The sequence below is a fragment of the Melanerpes formicivorus genome, unplaced genomic scaffold, assembly GCF_026170545.1.
Source record: "Melanerpes formicivorus ecotype bairdi unplaced genomic scaffold, bMelFor1.0.p_v2 SCAF_35, whole genome shotgun sequence".
Classification (NCBI taxonomy): Eukaryota; Metazoa; Chordata; class Aves; order Piciformes; family Picidae; genus Melanerpes; species Melanerpes formicivorus.
The window spans coordinates 2,445,465-2,468,850 of NW_027142387.1; the positions used below are offsets into that span (position 1 = coordinate 2,445,465).

At 39.3% G+C, this 23,386-nt stretch overlaps 1 protein-coding gene across 4 annotated transcripts in view; it reads right to left on the reverse strand.

The window, feature by feature from the left end:
* SUGCT (succinyl-CoA:glutarate-CoA transferase) overlaps positions 1 to 23,386 on the reverse strand; it is a 339,487-nt gene that overhangs the window by 164,653 nt on the left and 151,448 nt on the right. Inside the window, exons 13-14 of one of the 4 annotated variants that reach the window (XM_068156839.1) lie at positions 6,908 to 6,984; positions 3,277 to 3,404 (exon numbers count right to left, since the gene is read on the reverse strand). The exons of the other annotated variants lie outside the window; for them this stretch is intronic. Coding sequence (XP_068012940.1) covers positions 3,281 to 3,404; positions 6,908 to 6,984 — 201 coding nt within the window. The 3' untranslated portion in view covers positions 3,277 to 3,280. The remainder of the gene's footprint in view (positions 1 to 3,276; positions 3,405 to 6,907; positions 6,985 to 23,386) is intronic. 4 annotated transcript variants of the gene reach the window in all.

A 23,386-nucleotide genomic window follows, 5' to 3' on the forward strand; every position in this document is an offset into this window, starting at 1 on the left:
CATGACATGCAGATCAAATTTTGAGCAGGCAGAGACAAAACAGCAGGTTACCATGGTGGAAAAAGAGAGAGGGATTACCCAGTATTCATACAGGATTGGGGAGGGCAGAGGTGTGGGGAAAGAAACCATGTTTCATTACAAGTATGTTATTCAGATTAGCCAATCTCTACCATCTTCATTCAACCAATTCCTTCTTGGATATTGTCTCCTCAAACAAAGCACTCCTCCTTTATACTTCTCTATTTATGATACAAATGAGGATAGCTGAAGCTTTGGAGGAAAGAAAAAAAATTAATTTAAAAAAAAAAAATCTTAACCAAAATGTGACCTTAGCAGATGTAATCCAATCTGATTTGCACTGCATTAGCCTATGGATGCTTATGCAACTGCATAGCACAGCAACTGAGAGACAAAACAATGGAAGTTTTAAAGCTTTATTTATTGCTCATTCTCAAAACATTCAATCGCCATCATGCTTCAACTGCCAAATCTAAATTAGAGAGTTCTTAAAAAAAGAGAAAAAAGTACTCTTTGGGGGAACATTAGAGCTCTATAGAGAGGTGTGAGCTCAAGGAGATGGAGCATCTGGCTAGAAACCAACTTGCCTATAAGTTCAGACCAAGTGGACCCATATGGATAGCTTTTAGAAAATCATAAGTGGTAACAAGTAGAAACATTCCCTCCCTTCTATGTTCAACCTCCTTTTTTGGCATTAGTAATTAAACTGTACTTACTGCCATTAGTAGGTTACAGACTCTTCCACCAGAACCTAAACAATTTTCATATAATCTAATTGCTTCCTTATTTATTCATGTTTACCCACAATTTTCCTCCTTTCACTTGGATTGCTGTGTAATATTACAAAGCTAACAAAAGCTGGTTTGCCACTAATTAAGTGCGCTACAGCAGTGTATTAATCTCTTATTTCAAAAGCACAAGGAAAAAGTGCATCAACTCTCAGCCTATAGGTGTAACACATATTCTGTGATTCTGATATTAGAATTAGTAAAGTAAGAGGTCAGAAAGATTACCACTGAAGTTTTATGTCCTGTATCTACACACTGCTAGAAGTATTTAATTTAAAATTCCTAACACAGATCCTATATAATGCTCAACAACCAAGTTACAAACCTATGCAAGTGGTCAAGAACACATTTCTCACATAAATTTGGCAGAGGCCACACGTTTATAACTTACACAGCTCTTTATTCCCTTCTATTTTCTTACTCACTATGCAACTGTGCACTGCTTCCTTCCTATGGTGTGACCCAACTACTGAGCACTACACATACTGCTAATACCCGTTATCTCTTAGAGCAGCCCCAGAAGTCAGGATTTATCAATCTTTCTGCTGTAGGGGAAAATACTAATTTACTTTGCATGCAAATTTTCATTTTTCTCATCAAAACTTAGGGGAAATAAATTTGGAAACCAAATTATTTAACTTCCTTAGCTGCTCTCTGATCTAGCCTGGCTTTTGCATAAAATCAAGGGCGATAACTTTCATACTTCTTAAAAATGTTTGCCTCATGCAACTGAAAACAGTAATAAAGAGAACGAGACAGAGGTAATTATTCCCTTTAAAAAGAAACAAAAAAAATACTCACCAACCAATCCTTTCTCCAATGAACTTACCAAAGGCTTTCATACAGAGATACTTATTTTTTCTTCTCTGCCACAAATTTTATACACAATATTAAGTATTACATATACACAGTAATAAATATGTAAGTATAAATTATATGTATGTAAGTACAAATTCTAAGTATCAATTATAAAAACATAACTGAGTTATGAAGTACTGTACCTATTTTACAGTGGGAACACTGAATTGCACATACGTTATGTTCCGATTGCTCACGAATGGTAGTTAACACTAATAGAAAACTTACAGTGAAGACTAAGAAGCTTTTACCAATGGCATTATGTCATGAGCTAACCCTAAAATAATGCCCAGCATTTATCTTACATTTCCTCCCATCCCCAAACATAGAAATCTATAAACTGCTACATCTTCAATTAGCATCTCATTGTAAACTTACTTTAGTACATTCTTATGTTAACTGACAAACCTTTTTACCTTTTAGTGTGCCCTGTTAAGTGATTTGCTTAATGCCAAACAGTACATCACCCTCAGAACCAGAATCCATGATATTCCCAGACAGAATTATGCTTAATCCATCAAACAGCACAGTTCCCTAAATTGCATGCAGTAATAATCTGTCTGTATTGCTAAGATGGAAAACAAACACAGCAATCAAACCCCTGAAGAAAAGAAAAAAATGTGATTGCCTGGAGAGAAGAAGAAAGAAAAAAAAAGAGGACCAGGATGCAAACCCCGTGGAAGCTAGATTATGATTCAGAGTTAGGAGCATTCTCTTCTCCTCCCCCTAAGAGTGTTACTGATAAAAACATTGCACAGACATATGTATTAGGATAAAGCTCCAGTTATCATTTATGCACTTAAAACTATCCAACCGTGAAGGCAAAAGGAAAGAAACAAAAATAGAACAAACAGGGCAACCCCCATGACACATCCTGATGGCGATGGATGAACAATGAACTGAATATTTCCAGCTGGACAGGAGCGTCATCTCAGCACTATGTGATGTACTAGCCAAAAGCCAAGCACAGGTTTCCCCTTTCAGACAGTCAAGTCAACTCTCTGAGAAACTGGTTTTCATAGGAAAGCAGATTGGAAAGTCTCCATTCAAATATAGTAAAAGAATAAAATAAAATGTAAAAAAAAAAAAAAAAAAGAAGTTAAAATTCAGTCACTGCCTGACAAAGTTGTCATAACACGCTCTCTCTTTTCATTTCCTTCATGACATGAACTGAGAACACAGAATTCTCTGCTGAATAGTTTTGATTCACTTGAATACTGCTTGCAATTTTTTTATGCAACAGAAAGGTATACACTGCAGAGCTGAGTGAGGCTTGGGTATTTTTATTCCCCAATCAGTCTTTCTGCCAGTTTTTTCATACTCTCTTGTTTTGCTTCAAGCTTCAGATACAGGAAAACTTGAACATAAACGGTAAAACCCAAACTGAAAACACCATGTTTTATTACTTGAACAATAAAATTCAGTGATACCTGGCAAGATTTCAGCTCACAGCAGTTTGCCCTTGCTTGTTTAACAACTGACCAGTTTTCAGACAGTTGGACTTGACAATCTTAGAGGTCTTCCCAATTCCATGGAAAAAAAAAAAAAAACAAACAAACTACCAACCATATGAAAACCATACCAAACCCTCAAATTTTAAAATATTCTGTACCTTTTCAGAGTTCTGGAAGTGCAAAAACATTTAAGCATATTATCCAATAACACAGGAGATCCCATTTCTTGTCCTGACAATCTGATATCTCAGGTAAAGCTACTCCAGGGCCCCAGTGCTTCCATTTCCTGTTAGATTACATGGAGATACCAACACAAACCTGTTCAGCAAAGAGCTTTGAGATGTACAGAAGAAAAAGTGTTAAGGAATAGATAAATGATATTATAGAGTAATTTTAAAGTACATGACTGGGTTGAACATAAGTGCCAAAATAATAAGTGAAAAATCATGAACTAATATCTAATAGCAGAGAAAAAGTGGCACATTATGTTTTGTACTTTCAACTTCACCTTGGAAATTTCCTACACAAGCTGCCCGTAGTTTTGGTTCCTTAGCAATACTGTATGACTTGTAGATAACTCTTCAAAGTAGAAGTTCTGGAAATCTGATTTTTTGTGTTCATAAACATGACCAACAATTCTAGAATTTACAAATGACATAATTGCAGTACAAAGTTACTGTCCTTCCTTTTTCATAGAATCATAGAACCATTAAGGCTGGAAAATACCTCCAAGATCAAGTCCAACCCTCAGCCCAACACCACCATGCCTACTAGACCATGTCCCAAAATGCCATGTCTCCATGTTTCTGAACACCTCTGGGGATGGTGGCTCGAACACCTCCCTGGGCAGCCTGTTCCAAGGGCTGATTACACATTCAGTAAAGAAATTTTTCCCAATATCCAGCCTAAACCTCCCCTGGTGCAACTTGAGGCCATTTCCTCTCATCCTATTGCTAGTTACTTGGGAAAAGAGAACAACCTTCACCTCACTCCCATCTCCTTTCAGGGAGTTGTAGAGAGCAAGAATATATCTCCTCGTCATCTTCTCTTCCAGACTAAACAACCCCAGTTCCTTCAGCCACTCTTCACCAGACCTGTTCTTCAGACCCTTCACCATCATTGTTCCCCTTCTCTGGACATGCTCCATCAACTCAATGTCTTTTTTCTAGTGAGGGGTTCATAACTGAACTCAGTATTCAAGGTGGAAAATCACAGATATTTTTTGACTTGAAGTTGTTCCATGACTGCCTTGTAAAAAGAAAATGGCCTTCCTCAATTTAGGTGGGTTGGATTAGTTAATGGGTTGGACATGATGATCTTGAAGGACTCTTCCAACCTGGTTTATTCTATTCTAGTCTAATTCCCTGTGTTGGGAAGTTATTGAATTGCACAGCCAGTACTTCAAGGGAAAAAAAAAAAAAAAAAAAAAAAGACTGCACACATACTGCGACATACTGAAATCTTTTCAACTGACGAGTTATTGCACCAAATACTCCTCAGTTAGTTTCCTTACAGTGCCACTGGTCATGGCATCAGTGAGTAAGGTACATTGCCTTGCCTATTCCATGTAGTCAAAAAATAAAACCTCAGCACACAGACTCAGGGTAGAACAGAATACAATCCTTGTCAAAGTCCTCAGAGAGGAAAGCCGGAAAGCAGCTACTGGGCACAACCTACTAGTATTGCTCTCACCACCAACTGGGTCTGTTACACTTCCCATGTACTAAATGCTGTCCAAAGGCACTGAACACCACAATGATTTCCCTCCTATTCTGATGCTCTTTAAGAAGTGTAATCTGAATATCAACTAGGCAAAGGAAACTGAAATATTGGTTATTGTTTGCATATCAAAAGCAGAAAAATTAAATACAGAGGAAGCTGCATCTGTTTGAAACTGGGGGTAAAAAGTGTTCTACTGCAGGAGTAATGTACACTATTATAAGTATTTCCCTCATTTTAATTTTTTCTTACTGATAACAAGCATCTTAAGGGCAGGTCTTAGACTAGGAAGCAGTTGCCCTAAAGCACCTTTTCTCTGAATGTGTCTGTCTCTTTTAATCTGCAACAACATGGTCTGATTTCAAACAACGGCTTCTGTTGATTTCAGCAGGGACTGAGGATGCAGTCTCCTTAAAGTTTCCTCAAACTAGCTTTATTAGTTTGTCAAATAGATCTATTACCATTCCCTCGAATTCTCATCTCTATCAGCTGCTCAGCCTCTTTCAGATGTCTTTGAACTCATAGTGAATATTTAGAGTAAGTCTGCAGCAAAAAGTTTGGCTCTTCCGCAGATTACCTACAACATAAATATCCTAAACTTCAGGCACAAATCCATACGAAGAGGTATTTCTACCACACATCTAGAACTGATAACAGTTCACATCTCCTCCTGTCTACCTTAACTCTTGTTAACTCTCTTCTCCAGTTTGCCCAGAGAAAGATAACTGTAACCTAGGACAGACACTCTCAAATAGGATACTAGCGGCAACAGGCCTCCATGAAGGAGAACATGTATTGCTCCCACATGAAACCTCACTGTTTCTGGAAAGATGAGGCAACAGCAATTTGTTTTAAAGAAGTCATTCAGGGTACATTAGCATCTGTACATTCTCACACTGAACAATAAAGGGAAAATACATTTTCTGCTATAACACAGCTAAAGCTCCAATAGCAACAGCCAAGTAGAGGAATTAACCTTTGTTTGTACGTATACAGAACAATACACAGATATATACTAACTTCATGTGTACATATATGGATCTACACACACAGAGGTGTGAATACATATTTAAAATAAAATTAAAAAAAAGAGTAAGCAGTGCTAAATGCTTTTCCCAGGAGGAAAACAGGCAGAAAAAAAGTGAGATACAAGAAAAAATACCCAGCTTTCCCACTAAGAAGCCTTTCTGTGGCTTTCTCATTATCTAGATCCATCTGTCAAAGCAGATTCTGCAATAGATCATGTAACTGACACATCAAAAATTATGGCTCTGATTCAGGAAAGATTTAGTCCATCCCTGTCCAGTTAAGCATTTAAGTATTTTAAGTACATGCTGAAAGTCCTGACAAAGTTATGGACATGCCCAAGCAGCTTTCTTGAATGAGAAATGTTGACTTGTGTGAAACTTATATGAACACATTCATTTTTGTGAACTAATGTCCTCCCTCATCTGAAAACAAGCCCATGAATAACACAAAAGACTGGAGATCAGCGATGACAATACTGCAAGTGTCAGAGGAAAAGGGAGAGATCTGTCTTGACAATCTGCAGGAAAACCTCCATAGCTCTAACCAGTGCCAAAAGTGTCAGATGCAGGACTTCACATAAATGTAACAGAAATTGGAGAACCTTAAGGTAACAATGACTTCAGCCTCCAAGATGTGACACAGGGAATGTATGTCCACAGTGAAGCTTGTAGTGCAGCTGGAGGACAGCTAAATATATCCTATCTTTAATAGGCAATGATTGTACCTGACCAGGGTACATAGTGGCTGTGTGATTTGTTAAAGATAGGAACTGATATGTGTTGAAATTGCTTCCTCAAGATGAAATACAAATAGGAAAGAGTGGGTATACTCTGACTCCCCATCTGTAGGACTGTATTTCATATGCCACCTGTGTAAAGATATATCATCAGGGCAACACCTTTCACATCTATATCATACTGCATGGCAGCAGTGAAACTTTGTGAGGAACAACTTCAAGTCAAAAAAAAAAAGTTTCTCTTCAAGATAAATGTAACACTTGTGAGAGAAAGAAGGAGGCCATAGAAAAACAAGGCCCATTACCTGACTTGGAATATGTGAGAGGAGCACACAGCATAAGCAGAGATCCCCGAAAACAGGTCAGTGTTGCAGTCTTGGCCCTGCCCATTTCAAAGACACCAGAGTCAGCATTACATGAAATTTGAAGTTAAAAGTTCACAATAGAAGACAGAGTGACAGAAATTCACAGTAATATTTGGAAAATTGACTTATTCCAGGAAATATGAATGTAATTTTCATCAATACATATTTCTAACAAAGAGGGGGAGGTGGGGGGAAGGAGGGGGAAAGGGATAAGAGAGGCTGTTAAACAAACAACACCACAACAAAACATATCTGGTTCCTATAAGTTTGAGGTTTTTAATTTCCAATCACAGAAAAAACAGTATATGAAAATAATAAACTAAACTATAAGTAAATCCAGCTCATGGATTTATTATATGAAGCAGCTTCACTGCTTGTGAAAGAAAGGAAATGTTCTTCAACGTCTTCCAAAGTGCTGTGAATAAAATTCTATCATTCCGTGTGAATTCTTGTCCTGCAAATATAGTACTCAGGAAGCTCTTGGTTAGCAATTACTGAGACCATATCTAGTGGTCTATACCCATTAAAAGACAAGGAAATGCCCAAGAGTGATTAAAGGTGTAACAGGACAGACACTACCAAGCCTACAAGACAATGAAGGAGCCCTGTGTCCCCTTCTCACAGGCATTTTGTTATCGTAGTTTGCTATGCCTTGTAGGTTAGATTCTGTTTGGACAGCAGAGGAACAGGTCTAATTTCAGATAATCAGCTTTGAACAGGCGATCTCAGAAGAAAATTCAGCTGAAAAAGCTGAGCAAGAATGCTTCTGTAGAAAAGCTGTAGTTTACATTCCGCCTCACACCTAGCCTACATAAAATGCACTCAAGACAGAGCCAAGCACTGCTTTCTCCCCAGGTTTTATCTTCTGAACACCAGAGCATTAAGCATAAGAAATTTAGCTAAAAGTAGAGAAAGTGGAAATAATACCCAGGCCTCTGCTCCAACACCTGAAGGGAACATAACAGTGAGGAATGCACAAGAGGACTTTGCTTTGCTGCTCCACCACCAGAAGGTTCCATGCACAGTAAAGAGAAGGCTGCCAGAAAGCAAGGGAGAAACTGGACTGAAGTTCTGCCAACCAGTATACCATTCAAACTCAGTTCTTGTAAGAGGGAAGAGGGGAAAGAGGAGAAAGCCCCTCAGCACCCTCCTGATTCAGTGCAATAAAACAGATCCTACAAAAACAGGCAGTTCTCTCTACTTCTGTTCTCCAATGCCATGCTCTATAGCATGAGTCTATCTAAGGCTAGTCTCTGATTCTCTATAACGGCACAGCACACCACAAGGGCTGGGGACTGCAGTTCTACCACTAGGAACTCTGAGTAGAAAGTACATTAAAATCCCAGCACCTTGACAAGAAATTTTACTGTAGCTCCTCTATGACAACTAATAATGAAAAGGCAAGTTTTGAACTTTGCTGGCTGGTGGGGGAGAGAAAAAATAAATAAATTTGCAAACAGCTGCATTTTCCAGTTCTTCTACCAACGCTATTGTTCCCTGTTGCGGCAGTTTAGGCTGGGTGCCTCCTGTTGCTGCCACACGAGCTACATCTCCAGTGTCCTGAGGGTCCAGCCCAGTTGGTGGAGACTGGAAACTGCATGTTCCATACCCATAATATCCTGTGCCCCATAAATCTATCTGCAAAGTCTCTCACTTCCTCTTTCTTCCCTCTCTGCTCTCCTGCGATGCTCCCTATGGGGTAATGGTGGGGCAGTTATCTCAAGGCCTCGTAGGCCTGGCTAGGCCTAATGCCCGGAGGAGAAGGGGGAGGGGCTGTCTCAGACCTGGCCAGCTATGACTAGGCTAGTGGAGGGGGGGGGAAGGGGGGAAGAGCAAGCCCTGGGGGTTTTGGGTGTACCCTCAGGTGGGGAAAAGGGAAGTGTTGGGAGGCTTTTGGGTGTGCTGCAAGGGGACACTGTATGCTTTGGGGTTTTTTTTGTCACTGTGCTTGTAGCTTTCTGTAAAACACTGATTGCTTTTCCATTTAAACTTTCCATCACTTCTGCAATCCATTCGTGTGTCATTCTTTTACCCCTTTCAAGGGCAAGAGAGGATCTGCCTGGCCTCAAACTGGGACACCTGACTGACATTATGATACTATGATACCTATGCCTGGCTGTGTTACAGCAGACACCATGTTACACTCACTGGGAGTATGCCTAAGCTTACACATGTACACGCATGTTTGAATGTATACACACACACACAAAAGGTACAGTACATGTGTAAATTTCATTCTGTATTTACTCATTTGGTGTAAGCACCATTCCTAATGGAAAATAGACCATGTCTCCTTTTCAAGGGAATGATTAGGACCACATGTTCCACTGACTTATGTTGAGGACCTTGACGGCATTTTCGAAACCAAATTACTAACAGCATACTAAACTTATTTCCCTGGTGGAAACCACTGGCTACTAACTTAGTGAGTATGAATACATTTGTCCCTAAACATGCAAGCAATCATCATACAAAGCCAGAGGCCTAAAAGGAGTAAGTATGGGGCAGATGACAGCAAGGTTCATATGAAATAGTAACATATTCTATAACCGAGTGACTTTGTTTATCGGAGAAACACAGAATTACATCACTTTTCCTAAAGAGAATATAAACAGCATATTTTTTAAGAAACAGTTACTTAATGTGCAACTTGTCACCACTATCAGCTTTAACATAATAAAATACATGTGGAAAATCCCTTGAAGCAAACCTTCTGCAAAGCAGATTCTTCTCCAGTCTGGGTCAGAGGGTGTGTATGTCTATGAAGGAAATGCTATCTCTCTCTCTCTCTTTCACACACCCACTCACTGCGGGTCACACAGCAGAGCTCACTGTTGTGATGTGTCTGCTGTATGCGTGGCACCAGCTCCTCGAGGTAAAGAAATTATGATTGTTTCTTGGGGAGCATCTGCACCTTGTAAAGAAAACTAACAAATCACACTTCAACATATTAAATAGCAGCACTCATTGAAATTTCAACCAAGGATCTCTAAAGGACTTTGCAGACAATGAATAAAGCATGTTTCAGCAAGGTAAATATTACTCTCTGTATTTTGTAAATCCACAGCACTACCTAGCTGGATAACTTAGCCAAAATCACTCTGAAAAACCCATGGAAATGACAAGCATCACAGCCAAGCTCCAGACTTTCTTAATTTTGGAACTACCAGACTTCAACCATTACATTAGGATGAAAGCTTGCACTACCTGATCTAGCAAGGTACAAAGCATCTCTGGGCAGTAAAGACCCTCATTTTTCTTTGACTCAATGAGCAATACTGGTTCTAGTATGATAGGGACAGGTAAGCCAGGGCAGTTTGTCCCAAATTCTCTTTTAAGAGGTTAAAGGAAATTTCTGCTAAATGGGTCGTAGCACCCCTTGTATTTTACACTAGGTTCCCAGGTAATGGCTGAGGAGCACCCTGAAGAATCACTTTTGCACTACCCACATTTTCTCTAACTAAGCAAACTTCAGCCTAGCCTGATAAACATTTCCTCACATAGCTGTCAAGAAGATTTTGACAACACAAGTTTTATACTATAGCTTTGTTCTGTGAGCAAAGGTTGATTATTTTAAAATAATGAGATGCAGAAGTAGTAAATATTAATGACAAGGCAACCATTACACCCTAATTTCTTTTAATTTCTTAGCCTTAAACTTAGACCTCTGAACTAAGAATACCATCTTTAAGCCATTCTACTACCACTAATCTTGACACTATTCAAAGTATTCTGTGCCACTAACTGTTCCAAAAATTCATGTCAAAAATAAAGTAACATGTCCATTTCTTTAATAAGTGAAAAAAAGATACAATGGAATAATATTAAGAGCAATAGAGAAAAGAGATGAGGAAGTATGAAGATATGTAAATTTACCATTTAGATATGGTAAATAAGTAATTTAATGCCATTACAGAATCACTTTTGTAGTCTCAGTTGACATTTCATTACACAGTAGAATCTCTCCCAGAACTGCTGGCAAAAGAGAGTTGTAGGTGAGCAGCAGCAATGGGTTAATAAAAGATGGGATGCTATTAGATAAACCTTTTACAGGTTTGCATCTGAAAGCCATAACTTAACCTTTTATTTCATGTGTCACTGTGACAGAAGGTTTTCAAGGCAGAGTTCTTGAAACTGCAAGATGTTAAACAGATGTACTGTACAGCCTTCCAGATTTAAATAACGAGAACTGCATTTTCAGCCTGTGCATTGTATCCCCACTTTTTCCTCCCTTATCAGCTTTGGATGCTTTAAATAAAACCGTCTGGTTTATGCACCTTTTTTTTTTTTTTTTCCTTTTTTTTTTTTTTTTTTTTATACACAATGCACCCTAAAAGTCACTCCTCCCTTTCTTTTCTTGTTTTCTTCAGACTAGAAAAGGTTATTCAAAAATATATCTCTTTTAGGCAGGGAAATCTCTCTTTGTCCTTATCCTGCAGGTGCTGGCAACCTGATCCAATTTGTTAGAGTAAAAAAAGTCATCCACTACAGAAACAGGCAGGAACCATAGCACTAAAAAGAAATAAATAAAAAACAGACCTGCTGAAATTTCAGCTTGAACAGCCTCAAACGGTCACAGGCTTCTAAACTGCTGATGATTCCCTATCTTTTCAGTTTCAACTGTTGCTTGCACTCTAACAAAGCTCTACTAAGAAATATTTTCACAGTCATACAATTCAGCTGCATGGCTAATCAGATGCCACCACTTTCAGATACCTCTGAAACAATGCAGTCATACTTTAAATACCAGTTAGAGTAATCTAGACCATCAGGGACCTCGGGTACTCTTTTGGTCCAAAGCCCTAATGAAGCAGGGCCAACTTTAATGTCAGATGAGGCTGTTCACGGCCTTGTTCAGTCATGTATTGACTGTCTCTAAAGATGAAGATTTCATAGCATCCCTGATCCAAAGCCTAACTAACTCCACTGCAAAACTTCTCTTTCTTATATCTAAGCAGAACTTACCATACAGAAACCATACATTCCATGCAACACTGCATAAAATAAAGTTTACAATTAACAAAAATACGTCAATTCACTAAACTGGACAAATAATTTGTGGCAGTCCACAGAGTACAACAGCTAGAATTTACACTATATCATAAACCCATTTATGCTTTTTTCTCCACTGATGCATATTTTTTAATTAACATTGTTGGTATCGTTCCCAGGTGTTCAGTGCTATAGGGGAATGGAGCACCAATCGACTGAAGGAAGCACATTCCTTGATCCAAAGATCTTTTAAAAATCTCAGTAAAATACACTAGGCTAAAAGACAGTGTGTCAGCCATCACTGATTGAATGCATCTAGACATCAAAATCCAGCCCAGGAAGAAGAGGGACTTTTCATAACAGTGTCCAGCAATAGGAAAAGAGGGAATGGTTTGAAGCTGAGGGAGAGTAGGTTTAGACTGAATCCTAGGAAGAAGTTCTTCAGTACAAGGGTTGTGGAATTCTGGAAAAGGTTGCCCAGGGAGGTTGTGGAGGCATCCCCCCGGAAGTGTTCAGACCCACACTGGATGTGGCCTTGAGCAGCCGAGTCTTGTTGAGAGGCACCCCTGCCCATGGTGGGGAGGTTTCAGTAGATGATACCTAAGGACCCTTGCAGCCTAAGCCATTCTATGATTCTATGAAATGACAATTACTTCCCTGTCCAAAACAATTAAAAAAAAAACAAAAACAAGCTAAATAAATTTGGATGACAAAAAAAGCAGAAACAGGAACAGACAGTATTTCCAGCAGAGGGGAAGACAGACTAGGTGTATGGATGAACACCACAGTAAACAACTCTGAAAAAATGCCAACTAGCAATACCACCTTGCTTTTCCTCCACACAGAACACAGACAAACTGGTTCAGGCAGGCAGATACACAAGAAACAAAAACATGAAAATGCTTTAGGAGAGGAAGACTACACGAAATTCAATAATGAAATTGAAACTGTTAAACATTGTGAAGTATACACTAGTATGAAGTAAAAAAAAGCGTGAGTAATCACACTGCTGTGAATGCAACAGTGCACGGGAAGCATGCTGGTTGATGGATGGGGGTCAGAAACGCTCAGCACCTTTCAGATTCAAGTCCCTGGAGCTGTCTGCATTTAGGAAAAGACAAACTAAGTGCAAGCAGGTGGAGATCCCATCTTGCTCTGAAAAAAGCCTATACAAACTGTTTCCATTGTAGCTATCTCTGTCTTGACACCTACTTATAAACAACAATAAAAATAAACCATATTCCAAAACGCTGCCATGCTAAACTGCTTATAAAACACCCCTTGCAGAAATTTCTGTTTCTGAGGTGCTTGAAAGCAAAGAAATGCACAAACCAACCAACAACTCTTGTCACTGCATGCAAAGTCATGAAGTCAGCCACACTGCTGAACCTTTTAAATCATCAACTGATTCAAGACAACCATGTTTACCCAGTCTATGAAGAACCTTCTGCCTAAAAATGAAGATAAATGAAATAATAGCTTTGCTTTTGTCTTCTGCTGTTACTCCTCATTAGACTCACCTTGACACAGTATAAAACAACAGCAATTAAAATTAAAAAAAAAAAAAAAAGGAAGCATTTTTAAACGTGTAATATTCAGGACCATAGAATTATAGAATGTTTTGGGCTGGGAGGGACCTTTATAGGGTCATCTAGTCCAACCTCCTTGCAATCAGCAGAGACATCTTCCACTAGATCAGGCCACATCTGTCATATTGTTTCCAGTTCTGGGCCCCTCAGTTCAAGAAGGACAGGGAACAAGGAGAGACTGAGGGAGCTGGGTCTCTCTAGTTTGGAGAGGAGGAGACTAAGGGGTGACCTCACTCATGTTTATAAATAAAGAATAAGTGCCAAGAGGATGGAGTCAGGCTCTTCTCAGTAATGCCCAATGGACAAGGGGCAATGTGTGGATGTTGAGGCATAGGAAGTTCCATGAAAACATGGGGAACAAAAAATTCACTGTGAGGGTGATGGAACACTGGAATAGGCTGCCTAGGGGGGTTGTGGAGTCTCCCTCTCTGGAGATACTGAAGACCTGTCTGGATGTGTTCCTGTGTGATCTGATATAGGTGATCCAGCTCTGACAAGGGGTTTAGATTAGATCTTTTGAGGTCTTTTCCAACCCCTTATATTCTGTGACTTCTATTTAGCATATATTGTATAAAAAACCCAAAAGCCTAAGGCAGAGAACTCAAAAGGGGAGGGGGAAAAAAAAAAAAAAAAAAAAAAAAAACCAAGGAGGGAAACATACAAATAAACAAACAAACAACCCCCAACCAACAACCTGCTTTTAAGCTGCATTAAAGTCAAGTCCATATATCAGATTTTTCAAGTTAGCAGTGAAAAAATGTTTACTGTTGAATACTTCCCTGCAAGGAAACGTACATGTTAGTAGTACAAGGCTACACATACTGGGAACAATCTTTTGCTTTGGTAACAAAAAACTTTGTTCAGTCAGCAAATATACTCAGTATTTTACTTTGCTGAGAACAGCTGCAATGACTCCAATACAGGGGGAGTAAGTGGGAGAGTGGAGAACTACAATGTTTTAACTGGACCAGCTAAAACACACAGCCACTCTACACAGAAAACACAATGATGGTTATCAACTACAGCAATCTCCCTATGTATACTTTTATTACTGTGTGTAATCTCTTCAGAGATTTTAAACAAATGCTTAAATTAGAAATTAAACAGGAATTTGGGACATACTATCTCTGAGGAGATAACTTTGTTCAGCAGAAATAAAAAGATGGAGGTTTTCTAAGCAAGAACAAATCTCACATTATCTTTCATCCTCTGTCATCCTTTCAAGTACAGCTAAATCAAGCTGCCATGTATTTTATGCACATTTTTAGACTCAATCAGAACTTCAGGCAAATGCGATGTTTACTAAGTTAACTAAGTAACTACACAGAGCAGCAGGCAAGACTCCTCTGCAACAAGACTATGTTCTCTTACTCTATAGTTAGTGAAATAATTCTAATTACTCTTTCTACATATACGTTTCAAGCCCATAATTGCTATATAGAGATTTTATACTTTGGTCTTAACATTTCATAGAATCCTAGAATGGCTTAGTTTGGAAGGGACCTCAGAGCTCATCTACTCCAAACTCGCCATCATGGGCAGGGACACTGGCAACAGCTCTCAGGCAAAGCAGTGAGGTGAAGGCAAGAGAGAAAGCAGCAGGAAGTGGTTCATCATCTACTCCAACCTCCCCACCATGGGCAGGGACACCTCTTAACTAGACTCAGCTGCTCAAGGTCCCATCCAGCCTGGCCTTGAACATCCCCAGGAAGGAGGCATCTGCAACTTCCCTGGGCAACCTATTCCAGAATCCCACCACCCTTATACTGAAGAACGTCTTCCTAAGATCTAGTCTAAACCTACCCTCCCGCAGCTTAAAACCATTCCCCCTTGTCCAATTGCCAGACACCCTCCAGCCTGCCTGCAGGATCGATCCCCTCAGGTATTGGAAGTGTGGTGGTTTGAGCCTTAATGGGGATTTAAAGGCAAGGGGGATAAGAAAAAAAAGGAGGAGCTAAATCTACCAAGAAATAATTTGGAGATGGTTTGGAAGTAGAGAAATAAAAATTTTCTTTAAATAATATACATACACACACACATATATATATGTACATAACAATAACAGGAAGGGTTCTCAAGGGTAAGGAACAAGGATAGATAGGGAGAATGTATACACAAAAACAACAGTCCTTTGAAGATGCGGCAGGGAGAAAAGACTAGGCCTGACCACATGGCAGAAAAGCAGCAGCAACTCTCTCAGTTCTTTTGTCCCTGTGAGGCAGAAGTAAAAGAGAGAAAATAGCTGCAGTATCTTCCTTTTTATAGGCCTGCTGGATGCAGAATCACCACTTCTGACCCACTGGCCTCCTGATGCAGCCCAGGACAGAATTTGCCTTTTGGACTGCATGAGATCACTGCAGGCTCATGTTGAACTTCTCATCAATCAATACATCTTTTTTCCCCCCTCATATTTCATTATATATGTATTTATGTAGTAAAAAAATGTAGTAAAAAGTTCCTGCTTAAAAAAAATCTTGACAAAAACATGAATTGGTGATCCAATGTTAAAGACTCACCCAAAGGCTGGCTTGCCCACTGGCAGTTTTATCAGCTAAAAGCAAGCAGCTGAAGCCCCATCCTGGAACTTTTTAAGGTCAGGCTGGATCTGGCTCTGGGCAACCTGATCTAGTGGAAAGTGTCCCTGCCCATGGCAGCAGGGAGTGGAACTAGATCCCTGAGGTCCCTTCCAACCCTGACAATTCTGTGGTTCTGGAAATGGCTATCCTTAGGTTACAGAAAAAGCAGTGGAACTGCTCTATCTTCTCTTTGTAACATCCATATTGCTTGGATACTGATATCTTACATTGTTTTAATTAAGGTGCATGGCTAAATACAAACTGTATTCATTTCTGTGCAAATACTTAATTTCAGCTGCACCCATCACCCCACTGAATTCAGAGACTAGTTGGATGATCAGTTAGATGCTTCAGTTAAGATTGCAGCACTGGGTTTTGTTCCTTTGACACCGGTCAAACTGATGCCAAGGCAATCATCTCAAAGAGAACACATACAGTGTGATGAGTGCATCTGCCTTTGCTTTTGAAGTAGCTGAAGGTTTGTATCCACAGAATTTCATATGTTCAACAGAAAAAGTCACTTAAAACAGCCAAAAAAAAGATTGAAAAAGTGTTCAGTATTGTGAAATTACAGTAACAATTCTTTCTACACCCTTTCCTAGATGGCTTGTAAGGATATAAATGCTCTCCACATGCTCTCATTTCATGTGTATTTTTCAATCATTCATCTAAAAGAAGTAACACGTACACAAGAGTGAACATGTTTGCATTTTGCTCTAAAACAGGAAAAGTGCACCAAAGAGCGTCCTGCAATAGCAAATACATCACAAAGAACCTAGAATATGCTCTTATTTCTATAAATCTGCTTGTAGTAGAGGGTAGAGTTAGATATTTACTTCTTTTCAATTACACTGGCCTTGCTGTGCCTTTAATTTCAATTAGAACAGCTGTTTGGCAGAGTAATATTTTCCATTTTTAGATTCTGTACATATGTGTTCAGAGGATAAAGACACAAAAGTTCTGTTATTTAAATTTTCATGTATTTCAAAATTTCACCTTCCTTTAACTCCACGTACTTATAACTGACACTAGGTGTAGCAGTGTGTTTACTGGAGCTAGACATAGGACAGGGGGAAAAAAAGCATTTGAAGAAAAATTAGTTTCAAAACCCATGACTTAGGGAAGCCTCAAGCATACATTCCCATTAACTGCATATTCTGGTATCCTAAGAACAGGATGTAAGCATGAAAAATTCAACATATTCTTACAATCAACAGGGTTTGCCCTGCAAGCCAAACCCAAATGCTTAGGATGGAGAATAACAAATACCAAAACACTGCATCAATATAATTTCAGTTCCTACTAGGCCGTACTACACAAGTTGGGCATAACCTGCATCCAGGAGCTACACATTATACGGACAGTACCATCCAATACCTGAAGGGATCCTAAAAGATGGCCAGAGAGGGACTTTTCATAAGAGTGTCTAGCAATAGGACAAGGGGGAATGGTTTGAAGCTGAGGGAGGGTAGGTTTAGACTAGATCTTAGGAAGAAGTTCTTCAGTATAAGGGTGGTGGGACTCTGCAACAGACTGCCCAGGGAGGTTGCAGATGCCTCCTTCCTGGGGATGTTCAAAGCCAGGCTGGATGAGACCTTGAGCAGCTGAGTCTAGTTAAGAGGTGTCCCTGCCCATGGTGGGGAGGTTGGAGTAGATGATGAACCACTTCCTGCTGCTTTCTCTCTTGCCTTCACCTCACTGCTTTGCCTGAGAGCTGTTGCCAGGGACCCGGGGGTCAGGCCTACCTGCTACATGGACCGGGCCTGCTACTTCGGGAATCCCCTGCCTTCCAACCTCATTCTGTATATATGCCTCTACATATTCCTTTCCCTAATACCAATGTACCTCTCTCTTCCCTATATACCTTTGTTACTTTTATTTTTTAAATCACCTTTTGCCCTTCCAACTCTGTTCAAGTCTTGTTTGTTAATCCCTTTACCTTCCCCTGCCTATTTTTCCCACAGGGGAAGGGGAAGAGGGAGAGGGGATAATCCCTATATTCTGTTCTGTTGGGGTTTTGGCTCCAGGAAACTCAAATGGCCACATCGTGATCTGAAGTGCCATGTCTACATGATTTTTAATGCCTCCAGGGATGATGACTCCACCACCTCCATGGGCAGCCTGTTCCAATGCCTGACCACTCTTTCAGTAAAGAAATCCTTTCTAATATCCGACCTAAATCTCTCCTGGTGCAACCTAAGGACATTTCCTCTTGTCCTACTGCTATTCACCTGGGGGAAGAGACCAACACCCATCTCACTACAACCTCCTTTCAAGGAGAAGCAGAGAGCAGCAAGGTCTCCCCTCAGCCTCCTCTTCTCCAGACTAAAAACATATCCATTCTCCCAGCCACTCCTCGAAAGACCTGTTCTCCAGACACACTCCAGCACTTCAATGTCTTTCTTGTAGCAAAGGCCCCCAAACTGAACACAGTTTTTGAGGTGTAGCCTCACCAGAGCTGAGTACAAGGGTACAACCAGTTGGTTGATCCCATTATTTCTGATACAGGCCAGGATGCTGTTGACCTTCTTGGCCTGTATCAGAAATAATTAACAATACACCAGGTTGGTTTTCCATTTTGAAGAACACCTGAGATTGCCACCAACATTAATCAAGATTTATGTGCAGTCCAAAAGAATATTAACTCCTAAAACATATACCACAAAGTCACATAACTTTTCATTTAAGTTGTTATAATGAAATGCTACAGTTGCTAAGTAGCCAGCTGAAATTGTATGGAGAAAATTTCAACGCGTGGCTGGCTGCACAGAGTGTTGACATCTGAAGACTGCAGCCAGCTCTAAACTTAGGATGAGCTCTTTAAAACAATGGTAACACTCGTGGCCTCAGTGACCAAGCACAGTGAAGAAATACGTCCTGCTTCCTTACAAAATGTCTACTTGAATCATACTTGAAACCTATATGAAACCAGTCAGAGATGAGAAGGAAAATGACAGACTGAGAAAGCTTGCCTGATTAATTAATGCCTTTTTGTGGCTATTGGAAATCCCAATCTTCTCATACACACTCCTCCTCAGCCTACATACTTGCCTTTTCATGGCTCAACTATTCTTCCTTGTTAGTAACAGGCATAAAACTAAATTAGCATTTATTTTTAATGCATAAGTACAATGCAAAGTCAACACGTCAGCACCTTATCTGAAAATATCACTTCTGTTTTTGCAGCAGCAGCAGTGAGTGCAACGCCAAGATGAACTTAGGCTGAAGACAGTGGGAAATCTTGTCATTTCAGGATGATAGGTCAGGGTCATGGCTTGAGTAAAGATCTTTAAATTTAAAGTTGAGCACTCCAGAAGAGCAGCTGAAGATCAAATGATAACTAAAAGCCTGATCTGCACAGTTTCTGCACTTTGTTTGTTTTTGTCCTATTTTCCATTTTCTCCCTTGTTGGAAAACATTTATCATCATCTGTAGCTACTACCATTGGAGAGATTCCAAAGTATGAGACGCCAAATATTATTCTTCAGAACAGCATCAGTATTTTCATGCCCACAAAACATAATTCACACTACAAAGCTTCACCCCACTACTTATATTGATTAAAATACACCTATTTAAGAGTGAACAAGACCTATGACAAAATCGAGCCCTTGTGGTTTCTGAGAAAGAAAAATAATAATAATTAACCAGGCTATCTTTCTATAGACTCCAAGAAGATAAGGTGGCAACTAAATCTGAAAACAAAAATACAACAGGAAATTTTGACAGCGACACTTTGTTGGTGGGTGTAGTACACTGAAGCATGTCTAAAATGCAGTCTAAAATCTGAGGTTATTACTGACTCCTATAAATTTAGCTTGCTAAATGAATGCACATCTACTTCAAAATATTTTTAAATTAAAATTGGTGTTTTCTTACTTGATTTGCTGATTTGGACAACAGGCATTAATATTCCCAAAATCTACATATTGAGGTGAAAGCAATGAATACCTGTTTCTAACTGATCATGAATTTGTGACAATGGTTCAGTGAATGCTCAGATTAAATTAAAAAAATAAAATAAAATAAAATAAATCACACACCCCCCAAAAAAAAACACCCTCAAAAAAACCCACCAATAGCTTCAGCACAAACTCTCTTGAGGCTGTGAGTCTTGATGAGATAGACACATAAATGTATTTCCCCCCTTCCCATACTCATATCAGACTTGATGCTTATCAAACTTCAGATAAAACCAGGAATTGGGTTAATTGAAAACTCTCTCTTTTGACCTCACAATTCCACAGTTTATATGAACATAAGTGAGAGCTGGGCTCACACTCTGCAAGGGATTTCTAAGAAGTTACACATCATCTATCTCAGTGCACATATGAAAGTTGGATGGCCTCACCCTGAGCATACTCTAGTAGCACAAGATGCCAAATACAGATTTCTTTGAAACTGTCTGATACCACTTAGAGGAGTTGTGAGGTTAGGGAACTAGTGTGTAAGTCCTGCAAGGACAGAAATGAATCCCAGAGTCTGAGGTGCAACGGACATGCATTATGGACTCCTAATTCTGAGGCTTCACAAAGTGTGTGAGGTTTCAGAAATAGGCTCTTTGATAGAGACTCAGAAGGGCTTTTTGACAGGTCTCCTTCTAGAATGGAATATCCAAGAAGGCTGGGCGACTTTTCCTACCTTTGAATAGCCATGACTGCAATGTAATTTTTAAACACACATTAGTATTTTATGAGAACAGATTTACTGATATGTTTTTGAGAACTTAACTTTCTCCATAACTAACAAATATACAGGCTAAAGCACATATGAATAGGTCTACCTAAAGGCATGGCATTCATATATGTGCAGATTTAAAAGAAACTAAAAAACAACTTTCAAAATGCTGCTACTAAGCATCATTTGCTTGCTTGCACAAAAGAAATTCAGTACCATCTTTTAAGTGCACGCCCAACCTTTTTCCTGTCAGACTCCTCCTTCATGCACTGAAAAGATGAGATTAAAAATCACTTTTGAATATTAGTAAGGTGTAGCTCTACATCTTATTTTAATATGTATCACTCAAATCATAGAAAAAATAATTTCCAAAGGAGTTATTTCTCTAGTGCTCTGACATTAGAGGCTATAGTTTCCAAAAGCATACTTACTTCTGGAATCTTTACAACACATCTTTTCAGACAAGGCTCAGTTTCATGGCTAAGAAACCAAAGTATGGAGAAATCTAAGGCTAAAGCTATCATGTTAGGCTTTTCAGCACTTTCAACAGTATTAAGTTTTTAAATGACCAAAGAATACTTTAAACAATTTTGCTGACATCCATGAGAACTCAGTGCTGCTGTGTATTCAGCATATGGCACCACAAGTCAGGCACTCAAAACATGAGGTACACACATTTCATGACCACCTTTTAATATTTTTATTTGAAGTGACTTACCCAAAACCACATTTGAACTGTGTGGCAGATGCAGGAAGAGATTCCTGTCCAGCATTCAACTTCTATAAAAATGAAGCAGTATTTCTGTAACCTCTTGCCTCTTTGACTACTTTCCATATTTTGAATCAAATGAATTAAGAATCTGACAGACAACAACTTGGATCACAAGGCAGACTAAAAGCTCTTGTACTGAACAGCCAAGTCTATCATGCACACTTCAGGAAAAGAGTACAGCAGAAACACATTACTTGATTTTAAAATATCACAGTATTTATGAATTAGAAGTTCTTCTGTAGTAAGGAGATAAATAAAGTCGTTGGTGAAATGTCTTATGTCTGTAATGCTCTCATTTATTTACTGTGACATTTTTAGAAAGCAAAATTCAGCTGCTGGAAAAGGCCTAACCATTTTACCTAGTGCAGTTAAGACAACTTCTAATCTAGGTCTCAAGCAAAGCTGACATCTTTGCACTCACAAAATGCATGAAAGACCAGAACATGTGTCAGAAGGCACAAGCATTTCTTTTGAATCCACTGAGACTCCATACCTCTTTATTCAGATTCAGCATCTTTTCCACATCCTTCACACATGAGATAGTGAAAGTGCACAGCCAACTTTCCACCCAAGTTTCTTTGAAAAAGAACTAATTCTCTAAAAAGAAACATCAGAGCTCCCAGGAAAAAACAGTTGTAAGAATATGTTAATATGGCAGACAATAGATTTCAGGGAACTTGTTATCAAACACAAGTGGATCATTTTATCAGAAATGTTTCCAAGCATACTTCAGACTTGAGCAGACAACTAGTTTTGGAAATTTCAGATCAGACTGCAAAGTTACAGGAGGTAAAAATAAAACCTCATAATAGAAATTGTTGATCTACTTCCTTTAGCACTATTTTTCTTATCTAGACAATAGATATATATTGAAGGTGTCTACAAACAATAGCCTATCATAAATATAAACAGATAATCTTGTATAGAATCCCATCATACTACAAGATTTCTCCACTATAAGCACTCTGCCATGACTTTATACATCACTGCAAGACAGGTAGGCTACAAAAAACACCCTTGGCATAGCCCTGGGCCACATTTTACTACAGCCAAATTTTAAAAACATTTCCTGTTACAATATTCCTCATACCAAACCACAAGTGATGTCTCATTTTGAGCCCTTCCTATAACATCTGGATATAGAACTCTCTCCTAACACATTTAAAGTCTGCATAATTGTGTATTTGTGGGAATCACATAATACAAAGAGCCTTAGAACTGGATTTTCCATTTCACTTCTTCAAACTCTGTTCCATTCCTTAATGCTTTCCACTTTAGGACAGAATCTACTTCCCTAAATTTCCCACAGGCCAAAAGCTTGAAAACATTTGTAATTTAGAATAAAAGGACTACTCTTGACAAAATTAAAGGATTGGGTATGGTTGGCGGTGTGAGGCTTATTTCACTGCATATAATTTTTAAAGTGAAAAAAACTTGAAACACCTAATCAAAGGTAGGTAGACATTTTCAACTTAGCAAGACAGGAAGGCGCGCCTGAAGGATGGCCAAGGGCTCAGGGCCAGCCAACACAGATTTAGGAAGGGCAGGTCCTGCCTCTCCAACCTGATCTCCTATGATCGAGTGACCCGTCTGGTGGACGTGGGGAGGCCTGTGGATGTGGTCTACCTGGACTTCAGCAAGGCCTTTGACACCGTCCCCCACAGCAAACTGCTATCTAAGCTGTCAGCTCATGGCTTGGACCACTACACTTTGTGCTGGGTTAGGAACTGGCATCCTGGCCTGCATTAGGAATAGTGTGGCCAGCAGGAGCAGGGAAGTCATTGTGCCCCTGTACTCTGCTTTGGTTAGGCCG